Raw genomic sequence first — 22298 nt, forward strand, 5'->3', positions numbered from 1 at the left:
GCCATGGCCCACCTGGTCCTGTCCTCGGGCCCCAGCGAGCTTCTGCACCCCCTACGCCCCCCTCCGCCTCTGCGGGCTGGGGTCCGAGGTTCGACCCGGAGCTCCCAGCTGGCCAGCCACGGCCGCCTTCAGCAGGACACTCAATCTTCATGCGCTGGGCCTTTAGGCGGGCCCCATTAGGGCCCTTAAAACATTTCGAGCCGTCCTAAGGAAGGCACCAGCACCCCCAAACATTGTTTCTATTGCTACACCTATGCTGCTTCGTTCAAGAGGCTTACACACACACGCACACACACACCGGGTTTTTAGCCTGGGTCCGAATCTTATCTACCACTTAAATACGTGTGACCTTGGATATGTCACCGTTTCCTCATCTGTAAAATGAAGGAGTTTGACTGGAAGGTCTCAGAGGTCCCTTCCAGCTTTAGAGGGGGAAAAAAGCTAGATAAGGGCCAAATTGGCCCTGTCTTTTAGTGTGGAAGGTATAGTTTGTATTGGGTAAAAGTAAGGAAACTAGGTTTTCAGTCACCCTTTCTTCAACTTAAAGAAGGGTCTGCAAATTAAACAAGTTTGCCCAGCCTATGCTTGAAATATTCTCCCTCTACATTCCAGGCAGATGAAATTCTGCTTATCTAAGTCATCTCCACCAGGATATCTCCCTCCTCTGAAGTTGCCTAACACTTTGCTTTTAACTTACAAACTTTCACTGTATTTTTTATATTTTTAAGTGCAAGTTTTATGGCTTCTATGAGAGTAATAGCTACTTAAAGGCTGGGAAATATACGTAGCCTTAGACACCACTGAGAAATAGTTAATTTGGGGGGGCAGCTAGGTGGCACAGTGGAGAGAGCAATGGCCCTTCAGTCAGGAGGACCTGAGTTCAAATGCAGTCTCAGACACACTCACTAGCTGTGTGACCCTGGGCAAGTCACTTAACCCCAACTGCCTCACCAAAAAAAAGTTTAATTTGCAGTGTGTAAAGTAGGTGGAGTTGGAGGACCTAGGTTTGAATCCCCATACTGCTTCCTGGGTCTATTATCTCCCTCTTCTCAAATGAGGGAGCTAGGCTGCAGTTCTTCCCTGTATCTCTAAATCTGTATCAATATGAAATGAATGAACCAGGCAAACAACAGTTACTGCTACTGCACTGGTCACTATTCTCTAAGTTGTGTTGTCTCTGGCCCCATTTTTATAATTCTCACTTTTGCCATTTGCACGAGGATCATCATCTACAGCTCCTCTCCCCAGCAGAATTGTGGACTTTACCCCTGAAACCACTCTGGGATGCTCAGGGTCAGCTTTGGCCTTTCTCTTCCCCAGAGCCAGGCCACCACAGCATTTCCAGGCCATTAACATGTCATACCTTCCCTGCTTTCATGTGTTGTCTTCCCTGATGAGAATGCAAGGTCCTTGTTGGCAAGGTCTGTCTTGATTGTAATTTTATCCCTAATGCTTAACACAATGCCATAGCACATGTTAACCACTGAATAAATGTTCTATCATCTCTTTCTCTCACATCAATCTATCATTTCTCTATCTACCAAGCTTCATCTACCACCTCTATGCAGTATACTCTTAAATTTCGATCTCTATCCCCAAACTCTTTGTGGAGCTTCAGTCCCAAAGTTCCAACTGCCTTCTGGCCATCAGCTGAATTCAACACACAGCCAGTATCCCTGTCTCCTCTTCCTCCTCCTTCTTCACTGGAATTCAGATTCTAACCTCTGGGACCCTAGACCCTAAGGACCTGTAAATCCTCCTGACTCTAGAGTACTTTTCCACCTATAATACTTTGACTTCATTCTGCAATTGGTTAGTTCTTTCTAGGAACCTCCATTTGAGAGGGTTTATTTGGCATACTCGCCTCTAAACAGGCTGTTCTTCAATAAATTTTCCACCTTGCCCATGAAAGTAGCTCTTCTCCCCTTTTCAGCTCCCCTTATGTATTTTCCTCCCATTAGAATGTAAGTTCCATTGTACATAGTAACAGCCATGTTCTTCGATGACTAACTTTGATAGACTTAGATCTCAGCAATGCAAAGATCTAAGACATCTCTGAAAGTCTCATGACGGAAAATGCTATCCACATCCAGAGAAAGAACTATGCAATTTGAATGCAGATTAAAGCATACTATTTGCTCTTTTTTTCCCCTTCTGTTTTATTTATTCTTTCTTGTGGTTCCTCCTGTTGGTTTTAATTCTTCTTTACATGACTAATGTGAAAATGTTTAATAGGAATGTATATGTAGAACCTATATCACATTGCACACCATCTTAGGGAAGGAGGGAGAGGGAGAAAATTTAAAACTCAAAAGCTTATGTAAGCGAATGTTGAAAACTAAAAATAAGTTAATATTTTTAAAAAAGTCAAATTCCTTGAAGGCAAAGATTATCTTTTTACTTGTATTTGTATTCTCAATGCTTATCCAAGTCCAACTACTGGTGAGTCTTAACAAACCTTAATACATCTTTTCTCCAAAAATAGTTCTTTAATGGTCCCAACATTTTGCTTTTCCAGTCACCCCCTCAGAACCTGGTTTCTGACTCCTTTACTTCCTCCTACAAATTCACTTCATTGCCTGATCACACTTTCTCCACCATGACTCCCAGATGTCTTTTCATTCTCATCACCTCCACCCTAGTTCACATTATCATTACCTATTTCTTAGACTCTTGCAATAACCAATCCAGTCTTTACCTCTTCAAACCTTTTTACACAGCAGCCAGATGGATGTTCCTGTAGCAAAATTCTGTCATTACCCTACTCCCCCATTGCCTACTAAATGGTTTAAACTTTATTTAGTTTGCCCTACCTTTGTTTAGTTTGTCCCCAGCCTACCTTTCTAGACTTTTCATTACTCTGTATATCTTCTACATGCCAGTCAAATGGAATGGTGTAGTAGAAAGACAGTGGATTTTTAGGCAGAGGATCTGGGTTTCAATAATTACTACCTGTGTGATCTTGGGCGGGTTACTTAACCTTTGTGGTCTCAGTTCCCTTCATCTATAAAATTAAGTGGTGGGTTTATATCAGGAGTTCTTAACCTGAAGTTTACAGACATCCCTAACCCCACCCCAAAAGAGTTCATGAGTAGATTTCAGGGGATCTATGAACTTGGATGAGAAAAAAAAAAGATCTTTATTTTCACTAACTTTTAACCAAATTTTACTATCTTCTTCAATTTTTTAAAAATTATTCTGAGGCTGCTAGGTGGCGAAGTGGATAGAACACTGGCTCTGGATTCAGGATTCAAATCTGGCCTCAGACACATAACACTTACTAGCTGTGTGACCCTGGGCAAGTCACTTAACCCCACTGCCTAGCCTCCCCTAAAAAAATTATTCTGAGAAGGGGTCTATAGGCTTCACTAGACTGCAAAAGGGGTCGATGAAAAAAAAAAACTTAACCTATGATCTAAATGGTCTCTAAGATCTCTTCCAGCTCTGATTTCCCCATGGTCTATGATTATTCCCTGTTCCACAATCATGGCCTAGCCTATTCCACTTCCATATCTTTGCTCATGTTATTCTGTCCACCTGGGACACCCTCACCATTTTCTATGCCTTTCCAAATTCTACCTACCCTTCAAGGACCAATTAAAATGTCACCTGCTCCATGAAACCCCTTCCCCCAAAAGTGGTTTCATTTTATTTGCATGTTTCACAGTACTATGACATTTGTATCTTAAAAATTGTAAGCTTCTCCAAGGGTCAGGATCATGTTTTGTTCATCTCTGCAAGTTTCACTGCATTCTGAGAGCACACCACAGTAGCTCAATCCATATTTTATTGAGTAAGTAGTGCATTACATTTACCCAGTCTGGTCACAAAAGACTTGAAATGTACTCGTTGGGAGCTAAAGCTGCAGGAAGGAAGGCCTAGGCACATCCTGAGCTCAAGAAAGACAAGAAGAGAAACAAGAGAGGCCAAGCAGAGGGGACAGACTTGAAAAGCCACTGTTAATCATTCAGCTGGCAGGGCAGGGAAACGCAACCCTGAGGTCCTATTTGAAGGAATTTTTTCCCCCAGTTTAACAGGAGGTGTGGAGCAGTATGACATGGACAGAGATAGCTCTGGGGTCAGAAAGACCTGGGTACAAATCCCCCATCCAACACTTATACTGCAGCTGTATGAATCTGAGCAAGGACCTTAATTGGCAATGCTTCAGGCAATTGTCTAAGACTAGCTTGCAGAACTATGTGGCAGGATTTTCTTCTTCAGGATTTCCCTATACCATAAAATCACAAATATGATCCAAAAACAGGCAACACAGCTAAAGAAGTTTAGTGGCAGGGCACCTAGGTGGTACAGTGAGTGGATAGAGCACCAGCCCTGGAGTCAGGAAGATCTGAGTTCAAATCTAGCTTCAGACACATAACACTCACTAGCTGTGTAACTCCAGGCAAGTCACTTAACCCCAATTGCCTCACTCCCACCCGCCCCCCAAAAAAAGAAAAGAAAAAGAAAAAAGAAGTTTAGTGGGCTTTTCCATCACTCCAGGCCTAACACCCCACAACATCCAAAGACCCAGAATACTAACACTAGTGCAGAGAGGCAGTTCCAAGGACAAAAGTGTGATAATTTTCAGAGAGGATCCCAACAGCAGCAGAAAATGTGGTACTCGGGACACCTCTCAAAGGGTAGAACAGGCACTGATTCAGAGACCACTAGCTGGCTCAATCTGAAGTTGGGAAGACCCAAGGTCAGATCTGCCCTCAGATACTGACTAGCTGTGTGACCTTGGGCAAGTCACTTAACCTCTCTGCCTCAGTTTCCTCAAGTACAAAATAAGGATAATAAAAGCCCCTCCAAGGGTTGTTGTGAGACACTAATAAGATGATGTTTGTAAAGTGTCCCCAGCTGTCCAGACAGACTGTAGATCAGCTTTTTAAATACTACTATCCATTTTCCCTACTGCTTCCTCTCCATCCAGTTGGTGGGAAGTCCCCCGAAACATGATGTAGTAGGCGCTGCAGTACACAGGCTGCTTGTTGGGGTTGGTATAGGCTTGTTCAGGTTTAAGGGAAGCGAAAGGGTTATCTCCATATGCAATGATTCGAATCTCCAGTTCCATGAGGATCTGCAGAGAGGCTGTCAGCTCCTGTTGACTGAAGATGGCAGAGAAATAGCTCAGGACCAGTGCCCCCAAACCACTAACTAGGCAGATCCAGAAGAGGGCTCTGCTCTTCCCTCTATATAGGGCCTATGTCTTACTTCATCCCTCCCAGTACAGAACAGGGTCAGGCTCCTTGGGGCAGAGGCAAGTACAGAGAAGAAGGGAGCCCCTAAAGGAGGAAGATGAGGAGGAGCAAGAGGGAGATTATCTATACAAAATGAGGTGTGCGGTATATAGGAGGGAATCAAGTGGAGAGGTTTGAGCCAAAGGTCTCACCTATACACAGTGAAGATAGTGGGGATCTCATAATCTCGAAGCAGCAGTAGGGTGGGCAACCAGCCAGCCATCAAGTCTTGGCTTGCGTGGAAACCTAATAGGAAGGAAGGGAAGGCAAGATGGAAGGGGGTGAAACATGGAGGCTACTCCAACATCCTTTTTTCCATCTCCTAATGTTCTTTTCAGGGTCACTCTCAGCCCAAAGGTAGCAGAAATGGCTAGTGATCGATCAACCAAGGGCAATAGTATGTTACTTATGGACCAGACCAAGTCACTGAGTCCCAAGGACAGGAGGAAAGAGGTTACAGAATGGTGGCTCCTTCAGGAAGAAAAGAGCACTAATATTTCCTCTGGGGATCCCAACCCACATGGGGGTTCCCACAGCCTTACCTGGATGAAACCCTGCTACAAGGTCTGGAGAGACTGCCTGACCCATCTCTATTTGTTCTTCCCAGAAGTCATGATAGAGGCCCCTGTAGCTGCTGAGCTGAATCGTAGCAGGAGTTGCGGGTAGGACTGAGGTGAACTGTGGGAGGGACTCCACAGCCAAGTCCACACCAACCATAACTACGTGGAGGCCACCAGATCCAGGAAACATATGTTGAAGCTCTTCATAGGCCCCATGGCTAGTAAGGAAAGTCTCTACATGGGAAGCACCCACCACATGCACTGTGATCCCTCCCAGCTTTGCTGTATTCCCCACCAATGTCCGTAGCCCTAATCCCACTGTCAGGGGCTGAGAAAGGGTGTCTGTCAGAAGCCTTCGCAGGGAGCCCCGTAGACTATCTGGGTCGGGCCGTGGTCGCCCCACACTGTCCCACAAGGTAGACATCGCGTGACTAGCCAGTACAGATTCCAGCATGGTATCCAGCTGTGCTCCCCACATTGAAAACCAGGTATCCCAGTCCCGAACAGCCCCTGGTGGCCATGGCCAAGGCCCTGAAGGCAGGGAAAAGTCACCTGAGGGGACAAAAGAAAAACCAGAATGAGACAAGGATAGAAAGGGTCTGGTAAGAGAGAACACAATTTTCCAAAAGTGTTCTGCCCAGGAATATGAGCTTCCTTCCCCCCGCCCCATCATCCCTGTTCCCCTCTACTCCACCAGGATCTGGGCTCCTACTCCCTATCCCAACCTGTCACCTATAATAGCTTCCCCCATGTCCCCTGCTGTGTCCCCCAGCCGATTCCCGCTCCCCACCTGTGACCACTAGCCACTCCACCAGCCGGTCTATAGCCACAAGCCGAAGTTCCCAACAGACCCTCTTGTGTACTGGCCAGTCTGCTCTCTGGCACTCAGGACTACAGTAATACACATTTCTGCACCTGGTGGAGAAAAGGGCCACTGGAGTCTACACACATGACCACAAACAGGATTCCTTCCCTGGGCACCTTGCCCTGCCGTGATCTCCTCACCTCTTACAGCGTCGCAAGATCTTAGAGTCAGAGAGCTGGTTGGGAAGCACTCTGCACTGGGCACAGAATTGGAAGGTGTCTTCCAGGCGCTGGAACATGTCACTGAGACTGTGGATCCCAAAGCCCGACCCAGGGCTTTCCCCATTCACCACTGCCCTGCAGAAACAACATCGCAGAATCCCTGCCCCCGAAGCTCTCATCCTGTCTTCAAATTCCGTCATGCTTTCTAATCTTTGCATTTCCTTAAATCTCCCCCATCCATTTCTAATCCTTTCAAGAATGACACAGGCAAGTCATTGAGGGAGGGGGTATGAAGGATTATTTCAAATGCTTTATTAACACCTCTTAATTATATTCCCCCCACCCCCCAACACACAAAGCCTTTCTCTCTCTGAGGTTAAGCTCTCACTTGTATTCCTCATAGCTCTTCATGTTCAGCTTCTGAAGGATAACCTGGGACAGGCCAGGGACATTACTCTCCAAAGAGACAAAGCCAAGTGCATCAATGCTGGGACCTGAGACTGGAGAAGACAAGGCCACCTGAGTTCGGGAAGCCACCGGTGCAGAGTGCTTCTTGCGCCTTCGCCGAGGAGCCATAAGATAGCAGCTGGGGCCTGTGGCCTAGATGTGGAATAGCCTTTTGAGGGTTGGATACTTGTGGAATAAGCCTGCCAGAGCTGACCTATCACAGCTTATTCAAGTTTCTCAGAAGAGGGCACTGTTCTGATGTCAACAAATATTTATTGCCTATTGCACATAGAGCCCCATAATAGGAAATTTTGAATGACATGAGAAGGCAGTTTCTGATCTAACCATTTAGCTGAAGAGGTAACAATCTAATTGTGGAGAGAAAAAACAAACGTGAAAAGACATTGTAAAATTTATAAAAGACACAAACAAGTATAAATTGATAATATAAACCAAGCACATAAATACTTGAAGACTATGTTTGGTGAAGACATCTTCAGTGAGGTGGGGCTAATCAAAGTTTTCCTGGAAGACTGCTTTTTCATTGGGTGAACAGGGATTGGCGGAGATAAAGCTTTTTGAGATGGAAAATGTTTGTAAAGGCAGAGGCAGGAACAATCATATTAAACATTAGGATAGCAAACACCGGTTGGGTTGGACCAAAGAGGAGTTAGAAACAACTAGGCCAGTGATATCACATAGCCATGGCAAGAGAAAATATGGCAGTTAGAAGCAGTGGTAGGGAGGCCTGGATACATTTTAAGGCAGAAAAGGAATGTTATAGGAATCAAGAGATTTAATGATGCAGAGACAGAGGGACCACAAATAAAAGAGAAATGATAAGTAGTTATGATGTCAGAGACATGAGAGTTAATAAACTACTTGTTAGTGCAGATAAGAGTTCTGTTCTCAGTATCAAAACTTTGTAACTTCTGGGTTCACAGGGGAAACTCTTGGATTATCCTCGGGGATAGGACCAAAGTTAGCAAAAAACTAAATCCTAAAACAACCTACCTTTCTTCCCAGCCTTCAGCTCTCCTAGTTACATTGACAAGTGGTCAGGTCCAGGGACTACAGAACAGATAACCTTGGGCTGTCTGCTTCCTTTATACCATCTGCTCTGAAACCACTAGCAACATTGAAGAAAGCACGACTTCTGCTATATAAGGAGACTAGTTAGCTCAGTTACTTACAGCAAGACCTTATAATTCAAGTCAGAAATGTCATCCGGATGGCTAACCTTGAGCTCTGCTTTAGAAATGGAAGCCAATTACGGCTAGGAATAGTAAGAAAATTACTATCTGCCCCATATATCTATCTCTGTGGAGACTTTCCCCACAGGACAGGTTAACACATGGACCTCCTAGGATTTTGTCTCATGGGGTCAGTGCCAGCCTAGTAAGCAGTGGGAGACACACTGCTGGCAGTCTAGAGTCTGGAGCATATGCACAATGCAGAGAAGACAGAAGTGATTTCTTGGCAGGGGGTTAAGGGTAAGGAACGGAGATGGGGAACCAGGTCTATGCATTTGCATCTATATATATCACTGTCCTCATGTCTGCGTCCAAGATCCAAATTCATGTTTCCGGACAACAGTCCTGCTAAATGGTCCTGGGCTCCCTGAAGCTTGATAAAGTTAGCAAGGGAAGGGATGGAGGACAGAAGTGGGAAAGACTAGGGCAAGAACATACAAGGAGACAGAAAGGGTTAAGAAGGTGGAAACAGTCTCTGACAGCCGTCACTGAGCTGTCACAGCTTCTTCACTCATCCTATTCCATCCCCAAGCAGGATCATTAACCCAGCCTAGAAAAAGTTACCTTCCAGTGAGTTAGACTAGACTACTCTCTAGCCTCCAAGTATAATCAACCTCCCATGGTGATACCACTTCTCCCTCAACCCAGAACCCTAGTCCCAAGCAGCCCCAACTCAGAATTAAAGTTCCTGTATCATACCCTTAGCTTCCCCCATGAAGGTTAAATCAGTCTTTTTTTCTCAGGCTCCTGTACCACCCGAAGGCCCATCTGTCTGTTCTTATTTGAATTCTTATTTTCTGAGTCACCCAACAGCAATTTAAAAATTGCCCCCCCCTGGAAGAGTAAGGAAAAAGGACAGTAGGATGTTGAGGGGTCTTTATGAAAAGGGGAAAACAAAAGAGGAAATAGCAGAAAGACAATTCATCTGTGCTCAAATGGTCACACTCAAGCTCCTTCATCAGTGATTAACACTCTCCGGGGATAATCACTTCACTCATCTATAAACTAAGTAGGAAGACAAGTTGATGGAGAAGTGACTTACCCTGCTAAGCCCTTGGTTCCTTCCTTCTCTTTCCTTCAAGTGAAGTGAAAGCTTGATCTCAGACTCTGGGCTATGGCTGAGCTACAGCTGTCCTCTCCTATCACTTTACTCTCCAAACTGCTGAAATGTTGGACCCTTGTGATTGAGTGTCCCTTGCCAGCTAGACTGCCAGGACCAAATTCTCCCTAATGAGAATAGTGGGGGACTGGCCCTCTGCCAAAGACCTGGCTTATTCTGACCCCTATTCTTTGCCAATAGAGCTCAGGTCGCTGTTAACACTCCTCAAATTCACCAAAGGATGGCTAGGAAAAAGGAGACAGCAGACAGTAGAATCCTCAGCCCCACAGGCTGCTTCCAATCCTGAAGTGTTTTTTTCAGTCTAGAAAATCACATGGATTTCCTTACCAGTATTTCATTGGCATGGGCAGTCACTGACTTGGGACCTCAGAGAATCAGGGTGATCTGATTAGGGCAGGTTGGGGATGAAAGAACTGTAGGTACCAAGTGTGTCCAGGACAGGCTTCTTCATCAATACTGTAACAGGATGTCCTTTTTAGTATAACTGATATTCTACATACCAAACCTGATAGGATTTAACTCAGGCTTATATATTCTGCAGAATACAGCAAAAAGGATGGTAAGAAAAGCTCAACAATAAACAATGAAATCCATAGCCAGGAAAGTAGCTTAATCAATTCCTACAATTCACTTTCCCTAAAAGGGAAGTGAAGTGTCTCTGAATGGAAGTGTTGTCAGGCTGACTCCAACTGCCCACTTTTTCACAAGGAGGTATAATTTCTAGGAAATGACAGACTCAATTTCTGTCCAACCTAATTCATACATATGACTAGTGACTTACAAAGGTGGACCTGTGGTATCTTAGCAGTCACACACTGCTTTGGGGCAGCCATCCTTTCACCTTTCCAGGCAAGAGTTACTGGCATTAACTATGGGCAATTAAACCTGCATTGCATGTAGAATCAAGGAATTAATTTTTATTTTCATCAAAGGCATCCCCAGTTCATATCCACTTATAGATAGCAGTGAGTTCCAGGCCCAAATGAAGGTTCACAGATCAGTAGTCATATTCAGCCTCCTTTATCTTTAAAGGACGTAGGCTTTCCACAGATGTCTCATCTGGCTCCAGCAGCATTACCCCTACATTGCCAACATCACCAAAAGGCAGGATAAGATCACCAATATCTTGAAATGCCGCCAGTCAAGTCCACTGCCCCTAATGTGGGCAGAGAATGAATTAAAGCAGGAGACCCAAAGCTTCAAAGCACAAAGTAGGCATTTAATAAAGACTTGTTGATTAACTGGAAGGCAGACTCAAAATTCCAAGGACATTGAACCACAATGTGACTCCATATTTCCCACCTATTCACAGCTATGTTACTATGTTACTTTTCAAAGTAACAGCAACAGGCAACAGAGACTCCTGAGAAACAACTGAACTGAGGAGTGAAAGGAGACTCTTTTTGAAGCTTCTGTTCAATGTTTAGTCTTTTGCCACAAAAGCAAATCTGGCAACAGTGTCAATGGAGAAGAGCTGGGAGATTTAAAAGTTTTAAAAAACGGGGTTTTTTTTTGGGGGGGACTTTTTTTTTAAGGTACAGATGACATGAGGGCCATAAGGGAGTGATAACATATTGAAACATCATTGAAATTACAATTTATTAGTGTGTATCTGTCTTAAGAGGCATCAAATTTCTTAATATCCAAATTACCAAAATACACATTCATTTCTCAAAACTGTTTGATAAATACTTCTATGCCTGGCAATGAAACCAACTCTAAAGAGCAGACAGGGGTTTCTATTCAAGAATAACCAACTTCTCGCACTGTCTTTTTTCTCCCTTTGTTAATCCTTGCCAATGTTACCCCACAGGCATTACTTAGGAATGGTACTGAGAATCAGGGCTAAAGAGGGCAATAACTCCTGGTATAACAAGCTGCTGAGTGTTGAATGAGAAGAGATTTTAGAGATTCACATCTCCCCTATGCTAACTGCATCTTAAGACATCCTTAGATTAGTTCTTAACATCTCTAGAGAAAGTTTCTGGGATAAAAAGGATGACAATGATTTAAAGAGAAAATAATCAGTCCCTGAAAAAGTATTGTTGGTTATTTGAAAAGAGTGAACGTCCATAATAACTATTTTAATCAATGCTTATAATATACTTTATTATTGTAATAAATAGTATCCTACTTTCTATCAATTACTGCCTATTATTTGGGAGAAAAAATCCCCTTTTCCTTACTTTCCAGGAAAAGGTATCAAGATGGGGAATTTAATAGCATATAACGGCAGTTCCTAATACTTTTCCTATTTGTTATTAAAACACCAAAATGACTAACACTGTGAACTAATTCTAGGGCACGATAAAACAGTCCGAAACACTGACATTTTCTTTCTGCAATTTTACAACAAACATACAGTATATTCTTCCATATAGATTTAGGTGGCAAAAGCACAAATGCAACGTCAGGAAAATTAAATTTTCAGATGACAGAAATCTGACCTGTGAAATCACTGCAGCAGCTTACTATCAAAGGGATAAGATACTTTCTTTTTTTAAAAAAAGGATGAGACTCCACTCCATGGCACCCACTGAGTTGAACATCCACAGGATCTGAAAATCTAATTTGTAAAATCTAAGCCAGGTGAGATTAGACCACAGCTTCCAAATAAAACCCAACACAGAGATAGGAGCAGCGGCCCATGCATGGAATTTATTGTGTGCTACTGTTTATAAAATATTCAAATAGTCCTGCACATGCATAATATTTCCAACTTAGACAGGAGACCATACAGGGTGCACTTTCTGGCAAACAAAACAGGAGATGGCTCCGCTGCCTGGAGTTCTGAGCAGTGTTCCAGGGCATGAGGTCACCAAAGGAAAGGGAGATACCAGCTAGAGCGGCAATCTAGACAGACCAATAATTGTGAAAAACTAGCACATGGTTCCATTTATTTTTAACCAAGCAGTCCTGTAACTATCAAAATAAAAACTTCAACATGCAGTTTTGACTTTATGCTTCCACGAATGTCTGAATGGTTGAGCTGAACCATAGCTTCTATGCAGCATTTGTATAAACAAAAACACTTCCAGGACATTTTCCATTTCCTTTATAAGAATTCATAAAAATTATAGAAAGCCAACAGCCCTGCTGGCTACTGAAGTAATTTGAATACTCACAATAAACTAAAAGTCCCCATAACATCTAGGCAACCTATACATGTCGTACCTGTACATCATAGGCCTATATATTAAATATTTGCAAAATGAAAACATGCATACACAAAATACAATGTCAAGTTTTACAGACATGATCTGAAGTAAAATTTACTTTGACAACATACAAGCTTTTTTAAAGATACCTTCAATGAGCAATTCTGTAACTTTATGCACTTTTGAAATTTAGAAGTTTTCTTCTTAAATCCCAAGGGTACAAATCTCAAAAGATTTGGAAAAAAGATTCTAATTTGAGTTTTTGGATCTGTAATCAAGTAACAAAGTTCTGCCTTGAGATAGATTTTGCATTCATAATCAAAAACTAACCTATAATACAGAACTAGTGAAGACTGTAGACCTGAGGTCAGCACTCTGAACATTTGCCAACTGGGTTTTTTTGGTATTTTCCCCATGATTCAAAAATACAACTTTGTAACCTCAGAACTGTATTTTAAGACCATTCTAATATGACCTTTAAAGACATTTTATGAAACCAAAATCCATGAATAAATAGCATTTAGGATTGTGTTTGAAGTCTTGATTGGAAAAAAATCTAGTTCTATGGAAGGGAGGGAGGAATTCTCATTTGTAAACTTAAATGTGTGAATCACAAGCATAAATGGAGGTCAAGATGCTCTCCACAGAAAACAGCCCCCAGACCCCTTGCTTTCTACTCCCCACCTTGGCTCGGCTGCCAGCAATGCAACCTCATCAATAGAATAGCACGTCCCAGGGCCCTCAAGCCTCCTTCTGGGGAGGGAATTGGGGTCTCAAAAGCACAATGGTTTCTCCAAAGGGACCAGTGACATTTACAGTCAGCTTAGCTGATCCCTCCGGATCCTTGGGTGTCCTGTCCATCTGGGGCCCGAGATGCGAGAGTCCCCGGGAAGCCGTGGGTCACTGGGCACTGTGGTTGCCAGTCCCGTGGTTCTCAGTGGCATGTGCGGTGTTCAGAGAATTGAAACCATCTTGCTGCACGGCGTCTTTCCGGGGTGGCATTCTCTCATTGATCCTATCCAAACCTTTTGCTTCTTCAAAACTGCAGATTCTATGTGGTGGAGAGAATCCTCGTATTGCTTAACAAAATGCAAATTTGATAAGTCAGTAATAGGAAAAAAAAGTCTAACTTCAAAAAATAATAATAAATGATTTTTTCTTAAAGATAAAGTTAGCCAAAGGAGCAATCATGGCTACAAGCAGCACAAAAAACTTCTAAGTTGAATTTTCCCCCTAAAATGTTAAACGACAAACATGATTTAAATTATTTGAAAATAAATAGTAGAGCATAATGGATGGAAAGTGTTAGCATAGGCTTAAAAATCAAAATAAGAAAAAAGGAAAACCCAATCCCATCAAAAACCAACCAATGGTATCAAGTTGACCTCAGTCTAACCTCTTTGCATCAGGCTCATTCTAGTTCAGACCCTGAGCTATACACTGAATGATAAACTAAGGAAGCAGTAAAGATATGGCACTGAGAAACCACAAGGTTTCTCCTCAGTTGCCTCACAAATCTGCACCAGAAACATGAGGGGAAGAAAGAGTCAAGTGGAACAAGTTAAAATTCATTAGATTAGAATACCAAGGCGGCCTGGGCATTACCACCCACTTACCACCTATGTGAAATGAACAAGGTGGTAAAATATCTCCATGAGTTTGAAGCAGAGTATGGCTGACGCCCAAAGGTGTTTAGTCTTATGCTACAGGAGAAGACTTCTCCCTGTAGCATCCATTCACCAAGTATTATTCAGAAACCATCGACTGAGATCTCTGGCAATCCTTCTCCAACTGCTATGGCTTTTCACTCACTTCATCAAGAAAGGTGCATTTCTCAATCAAACATGCACGAGAAAGATTCCCACACTGTGGGTATAAACAAGCTGTTTCATACGTGCAATCCCTGGGGCTCAGAATCTGTGCACCATGTATCAAACATACGGCTGGGGCAGCGACATAGTCAGCAATGTGCACTATCAGAGGTCAACACATGAAATACATAAACAGGAATCATATAAGCAGACTACAGCCCAAACTGTGGTGGGAAAAATAGGACAATTCTTGCACATTTGGGTGCATTATGGAAAATGGCAAAAACAAAAAAACAAAAAACAAAAAAACCAAACCCACACCCAAATCTAAAGCCACTCCACTCAAAGAAATAAGAAGAGAGCAAAAACATGCAAAACATGAAGTGAATCACTATTTGTGGGGTAAGTTTAGACATCTCCATTAAAATAAGCGACTGAAGACACTGCGAGATAAACTTTAGCATGCTATATAGTAATAAAACACGAATGTTAAATGCTGATTGAACTTTGTATTAGAAAAATATAAAAAAATTTCCTATGTCCTATCACTATGAACCACAGTCTTCAGGGGGAAAAAAGGAATGTTACGGGTAAATATGATGAGTCAGTGAGTCTGATTCATCTTGGACTGTGCAAGCTGAGAGTGAGAACCCCCCACAGGACATTTCTGATGCCCACCCGCACACCACAGATCTTTGCCCAGCGCAAGGACTCTGATCGTACCTTTTTCAGCCTCAATTGCCTCAACTGTGGCTGTACAGAAGTGAGCAGAGGCATGCAAAATGAACGAGAGAGATGAGAAGGGTCATATCGTACAGCAGAAAAGGCAATGATCAACTTAAAATATCACAGTACCCCAGGCTACACCATTCATAGTTTAACCAAAAAACGGTGCCCTTACCAAAGGGAGAGCTCCACCCCAACCTCCCAGTTCCTGACACAGCACAATTACACACAGCACTACGACAACAATGATCAGGGCACAGAAGAGACGGATTCATTCCTTTATGCAGACAGCTCAGCACCTGCCCCAGCTCACTCCAGTGTTAAGTGTACATTTAGGATCCAGTATTCCAATCATTCAAGAATTTTACAGCATATCAATTATGTTTTATGCGTCACAGTCTCAGGGAAATTCTCTAAAGAGAGATGCTAAAATAGGATTTAACAGCAAATCAAAATTAATGTTTCCTGGTTCCTTTCTTTCACACATATATGAAACTCTGCTCTTCACTGACCAGTTTTCTCAGCATTTAAATTCAAAGGGGGCATGTGGGGTGGGTTAATAATGGTATAAATTACAAAATCTAAGGAGGCTCTGGTTTTAGGATTTAGAACTGAAAAATTAATAAGCATCCATGGGCATAAATAAGAATGGTTCCTTTTCTTTATTATAAAGGTGCTGCTCTCTATTATAATGCCAAAGTTACAAAGACCTAGAGACAAACACTTGAGGCTAAGTTCCCACTGGTCTCCTATAACCTTAGGTAAAGGCTGTTTAGCAAGTACTCTATTGCTCTAATTAGAATGAAATGGGAGGGTATGCTAAAAATGCCCCTTTAATCTGTCCCAACAATGAGCTATATGTGGCATATGTGTACAGATATATACACATGTTCCTGGATGAGAGGCAAAATCAGAATAGTAAGTCACTCTGGCTCATTCAGAATACTCATGGGTGTTTATTGTTTCTTACTGTCAAGGATTCTTCCAGTCATTTTTGTCCTCGAACCCTATCAATAAAATGCTCTCCAACATGGAGAGCTTTATCTATCATTGTGTCACTGCTGAGGAGCATTCCCCTGATTGCCCTCTATCTTCTATCAGAGAGCACATGGCCGTGCAGATATGACAGATTACCACTACAGCTACTTCTACAGTAAGGCCAATGAGTGTTCTTGAGGGGACAATTTAACTGTAAATATCTCATAAGAATGATGGCAAATTTAACTTAAAGCAGTTACAAGGGCAAGAGAACCAAGGAATCTTAAAGAATTCAATGAGACTGGGAAAAGAGAAAAAAGAAGTTGCTGGATTGTAAAACGTTAAAATAATCTGATGCCCAAAAGCAAATTTGATGAACACTGAACAAAGGAGTAGTTAATTTTCCTTAATTGAGAAAATACATTACTAACCAAAGCAGACATACACGTAATATCCACTGTATACTTCACAGCTTAAAAATATAGTGCTGCACAATTAGAAAATGCCCCTGCAATATGCCCAAACAAGAAGCCATTAGGTAAAGCAGCCACCTCTATCAGTTCACCACTGGCATGCTCACTCATCAAAATAAAGGTAAATATTACAATTCAAAGAAATCTACTAGGAAAAAGTGAATTTTTACAATAATTCTGGGTTATGATCTTTTTTTTTAAAAGCTTGGGTTTTAAATCATTCCTCTGGAGAACAGAAGTGGTTTAAAGTGAATCAGTTCGTTGCTTACTGAGACATGGCAATTACTTTGGGGACCAGCTTCTATCGTATTATAGTCAATAGTAAGAAGTTTGTGAATAAAGTTGACAAAATATCTTAAAATGTGACAATGTATACTACCTTAAACCTTACAGACTTAAAAAATGATTTATGTTAAACTACTTCTCAGGGTCAGTCTACATTCCTTGCTGTCTTTTGAGGCCTGTGATGCTTCTAAATACTTTCTGGATAATTCCATGGAGATCATATTTAAACCTGCACACCACAACAAACAGATTGCTTAGAATAGAGAGATGATAATTTGAAGCATAAACAACAAACTGAGAAGAATATCACTTGATAACTGCTAAACTCTTCCAAAGGCAGTTTGTTCCCTCTGACAATTCTCAGTTACCAAGGACATACTGACGAGAGGCATAACAGATTCAAGTACACCAGTGCCTGAACTGTGTGTCTCAAGTGGCACAAAGAATGACCAGGAAGAATGTGACATTATTAAAGTATTTATGGCCACAACTTCAAGACAGATATCCTGGTGAAGGCAGCATCTTACTGTGGAGTTCATCAAATTTATTATCAGCACTGCTTCATTTCCTTGACTAAAATGCAAAAAAAAAGTATGAACCTCATCATATTTCAATAAAGCCATATATTATGTGCAAAGGATTTTTAATAACACAGTGTTACAGTCACAAAAATTAAATAGTCCAAAATGGTAAGATAATCTAAAAATCTTTTATATGTGGCTCTGAGAGGTAATTTTATATTTGTATCTGCATATGAGAAAATTGTGTGTTCCAGGAAATCACTTCAACAGAACACTGAAGCCACAATGTCAAGATAACACCTCAGAGGAACTTGGCTTGTTCCACCTGTACTCATGGCTCAATTTTTCCACCTAATCCAATCCATGCTGAGATTAAACAGCCCATTAGGAAGAGGGAATCCTTGCTGCTTTCTCTCAAACTTTTCCTACGATGAGGGAAATGTTTTCAAAAGACTTCCCTAGGCTACTGGGCACACGTAAATTCAGAATAAACAGAGCTGCCAAAAAAGTACGTAAATAAGTAGAACAGGGTGGACAATTGCAAATAAGCCTGAATGCAAGATGTGCTGAGTGTAAATTAGAAAAACTGATAAGCTATCTAACAGTAACTGACCAGTATTAGGGATCTAACTAAGCAGCTTAACCTCCTCTCTGTTCATTTTTATTATTCTGAGCTCTTGGATGGAATAATATTATAAAAAATTCAATGTATCAAACTATAATTTCTATTTAAGCTTTTCTGGGGGATGGGAAAAGGGGGGTAGTTTTGGTGACTCTTCATTTCCTGATTCATTTTTTTAATAACACATTTAACAAAACCATTCAAGTCAATTTTCTCCTCTTATAATTAATTACATTGCAGCCAGAGAAAACTGAAGGGCACAGTCTGGAAAAGAATTACAGCAGAATTCCTAAAAATCACTGAGGGGAGAGAGGGAGAGAGGGAGAGAGGGAGAGAAGAGAGAGAGAGAGAGAGAGAGAGAGAGAGAGAGAGAGAGAGAGAGAGAGAGAGAGAGAGAGAGAGACAGACAGACAGAGAGAGAGAGAGAGAAAATCTCATTCAGTATGAAAATTTAAACTGTAACTGTGGAAATTTTTTTTTCAAAACAGTTTTGATGGATTCCTCATACACATCACTGGTTGTTGTAGACAAAACAATCACATACAAAATAGGACATGTACGAGTTACAAGTAAAAAATTATTTGTCGAAATAACAAATGTCTCTCTGAAATACTATCACTTAAATTTTATGGTGAATAAAATGGAACTGTGAAAATTCAATCAAACTGAAATTTTAAGTAAAGTTTAAAAATAAAATTTCCTTCTATATCACTCCCCTAAAAATCACTGTTTTATTACGCATACAAAAAAGGAGCTGTTTTTTTTTTAAGAATAAGTAACAAATCAGAGGTGCTGCATTGCTTAGCAGAACAATGACCCCTTATAGGGTTATTGTCAGTGGGGGCTCCAAAAGAAGTAAAATCAGCTCCTGTCCTTGTCACCTTTTTTCCACTGTTCAACTACAAGACTGAAACCTGGACTTTGGTCACTGAACATATTCTGCAACACTCACATTCACTCTCTCCCTATTTTACCTGTGACAGATTTTCTAAAAAAAAAAGTGTTTACACAAACTCAAAAAAATTAACTTTTTTGTTACAAAATATTCAATGAGCCAGATTACAGGAATGCTTTATGTAGAATTCTTTTTATTTTCATGCAAAAATATAGGCACACTTAATGAACACCCTTTCAATTTTGACTTACAGGATTTAAGTTCAACCCCCTTTATTCTCCACTTATGACAATGATTTAATATCTACTCAATTACATAATTGTTCAGAATGCACAGAGTGCAGCAGCAAATGCAGCCAACCTCAAAACAAGGTGCTACAAAGTTGCTTCTACATCAAGAGACAGACAAGTGTCTGATAGAGTAGTTTAATTTAACATACTTATACAGACATACAGCTATACCTAGAGAAAGACAGACAGATTTAAGAAAGCAGCTACATCTGCAGAGGAAGGAAACAGCATGTTACAGAGACGATCAATTATACATAGAACATTTGACAAACACCACAGAAAACAAACTTTGGCATCATTTACCAGAGTACAAAACCTTGCACAAATCTGTCGGCAAATGAAGTGCATAGTAATGTTCTGGGGCGCAGAGCAGACTGTTAACACTAAAATTAAATATTTGAAATTTCCCAATGGAAAATAAGCACAATCTAATACAATTACATAAATGAAAAGCAAACAACAAAAAACTGGGAATCACATTATTTCCATTTTTGCATTTTGAATGTTTCTGATTCACACGCTTAAAAGTGGGGGCTTTTTATAGCAAGGGCTGACGTTTTAATAATGCATTTAAATAAATAATCAATTACATTTGACTTCCCAGACATAATGAATGACATGAGCTGGCCCCACATCCTCTACTGAAAATCTGAGGGACTGCCCATTCTTTTTCTATGAAATAAATAGACTCTCAGGTGTCTGCTCTGATCAAGTATTGATCAGAAACTGCCTAACATATGGCACCCTGCCCATGTCAGCTGCTGAGACAGGAACTGAAAAGCAGAAGAAACTCCCTGCATGCATTATATGTAGTGCTAGCCCAAGAGTGAGGGGCACCCCAGTCCATCTGAGGCACAGCTAGGTGCATAGCATCATTACCACTTTGCAAGGTCTGCCGTCCTCCAGCCAACACTCCACTAGGCAACATCCCTGTGGGAGTCAGGCCCTTGAGTGTCAGCACACTTTCACTCTCCTCCCTGGAGGAAAAAAAAAAAGACAACAAACGTCAAAACTCTTCACTAAAAATGTCTGTTAGAATGGTTTGTAAGTAGGGACAGGGGCCAGAAACAGCTCCTGCTTTAATAATTACATGTCTAGCTGTTGTTTATAATAGTCGTTTACAAACATTTCTTTTAGAGAACATACCCCTCAGTATATTTTACTTATGTATAAATTATATATGTACTAATGGATTAATTATTATTTTATTACCAAACTTATGTAGAAAGACATTGTAAGAGAATAAAAAGATGAAATTATATTTGATCCTAGAACTAATAAGGACCCAATGGAGTTTCCTGCATGAGGAAACAACATAGTTAGGCCAACACTTTAGGAAAATCCCTGTGGCAGCTCTGCCTCGGAAAATGGACTAGAAAAGCGAGAAACTGAAGGCAGAGGGCACTATTCAGAAGGTACTGCTGGAGTCCAGTCAAGAAGGGGCCTGAACTAGTCTTGGCTATGTCAACAAAAAAGGGAACAGATATGAGAAATGTCACGGAGGCAGAAGAGACAAGAGGTGATAAAATTACTGGATACTTTAGTAGAGAGATAATGAAGAATTAGAGATGACAGCAGGGCTGTCCCCAAAATGACCCTGAAGATGACAATGTGACTGGAGGGATGTGAGTGTCAAGTTTGGAAGAGTGGGTCTTCAGGGAAGGATAATGTGGTAAGACCTACAATGCGTAGATTGCAAGTCATCTTGTTCTACTCCAAACAAACACCCTCTTGCCAGAGGTTACCCGCTTCAACCAACAGATGATAGGGGGAGGGCCCTGGGGGTGTCCTGGGGAGCAGGAAGAGAATGTTCCCAATGATACCTTCTCAACTGCTGGTGTGGGTACCCAGGAAGCCGTTAGGTAACAAATGCCCAGAGGGGCTAACTAATCTCTTGATGCCAAAGAGGGGGAGGAGGTTGGGAAGGCAGGGGCAGAACAGAGTTGGAGGCAGCTGGATGGGGCAGTATAAAAGCACTAAATCCATAGTAAAGAAAACCTAAATTCAAATCCAATCTCAGATACTTTTTAGCTCCATTACCCTGGACTACTCCCTTAACCACTGTTTATTTCAGTTTCCTCATCTGAAAAATGGAAATGATAACAGCACCCAGGCTGGTCCAAAAGATAATGAGGTATGTGTAAATTGTTCTGCAAACCTTCACGTGCAATGTAAATGCCAGCTATCATTATTATGACCAGAGGACAACTTCAGGTGTGGTTTTGTTAGAAACTCACCCCACAACTGGCTAGCCCGGGAGTGTGGAATGAAACTCATTCTCTTACCCTCAGTAAATGATCATACACAGTCTTTCAGGGAGTCCCACACCATTCTGAAGACCACTCAATCAAAACACTACAATCCTTAACACCTCAAGTAAAATTCTCTTCAGTAGTCAAAATGCTGGGTGGGGTGTGTAAATAGCTAAGCAGGGTAGGTAAATTAGCTAGAAGATTAGTTAGGCAGTTTGTTGAACAATTTGATGTCTCCAATTCCAGTCAGTGATTATAGAGAACGAGTTTTCAGGAGAAATGGTCAAGTATATAAATATAACCCGAGAATAACTTTTTTTCTTTTAGGCAATTGGGGTTAAGTGACTTGCCCATGGTCACACAGCTAGTAAGTGTCAAGTGTTTGGTCTGAGGCTGAATCTGAACTCAGGTCCTCCTGGATTCAGGGCCGGTGCTCTACCCACTGTGCCACCTAGCTGCCCCAACCTGAGAATAACTTAAGAGAGAGACTTCCTTTACCCTATTTCTCTATGTTTCCACAGTGATTATTATATCACAAGATGATTGGGGTTTTACAGGGGCCCAAAAGGAATGCAAAAGCAGAGTCAGACGTTAAAGGGGTGCAGGAGATATTACCACTAACTCAGTGATTCCATAATATC

The 22298-nt window shown here is 41.5% G+C and overlaps 2 protein-coding genes across 4 annotated transcripts in view; both read right to left on the reverse strand.

The window, feature by feature from the left end:
- Positions 1–3769: 3769 nt before the first annotated feature.
- On the reverse strand, positions 3770–12177 carry MSS51 (MSS51 mitochondrial translational activator). Its single transcript, XM_078150843.1, has 6 exons — positions 7215–12177; positions 6806–6961; positions 6591–6715; positions 5783–6352; positions 5393–5486; positions 3770–5108 (listed from the first exon to the last, which is right to left on the reverse strand). Exons 1-6 carry the CDS (start codon positions 7400–7402, stop codon positions 4889–4891), a joined length of 1353 nt encoding a protein of 450 aa, XP_078006969.1. The 5' UTR covers positions 7403–12177; the 3' UTR covers positions 3770–4888.
- Positions 12178–12278: 101 nt separating this feature from the next.
- Positions 12279–22298, reverse strand: part of PPP3CB (protein phosphatase 3 catalytic subunit beta) — a 44934-nt gene continuing 34914 nt past the window's right edge. For 2 of the 3 annotated variants that reach the window (XM_021006082.2, XM_021006084.2), the window contains 3 exons: positions 20285–20382; positions 15339–15368; positions 12279–13883 (listed from right to left, as the gene is read on the reverse strand). In XM_021006082.2, the coding sequence (XP_020861741.1) occupies positions 13705–13883; positions 15339–15368; positions 20285–20382 (307 nt within the window). In that variant the 3' untranslated portion in view covers positions 12279–13704. The remainder of the gene's footprint in view (positions 13884–15338; positions 15369–20284; positions 20383–22298) is intronic. The other variant, XM_021006083.2, reaches the window with a different exon arrangement.

The sequence above is a fragment of the Phascolarctos cinereus genome, unplaced genomic scaffold, assembly GCF_003287225.1.
Source record: "Phascolarctos cinereus isolate Bilbo 61053 unplaced genomic scaffold, phaCin_HiC Scaffold_3;HRSCAF=262, whole genome shotgun sequence".
Taxonomy (NCBI): domain Eukaryota; kingdom Metazoa; phylum Chordata; class Mammalia; order Diprotodontia; family Phascolarctidae; genus Phascolarctos; species Phascolarctos cinereus.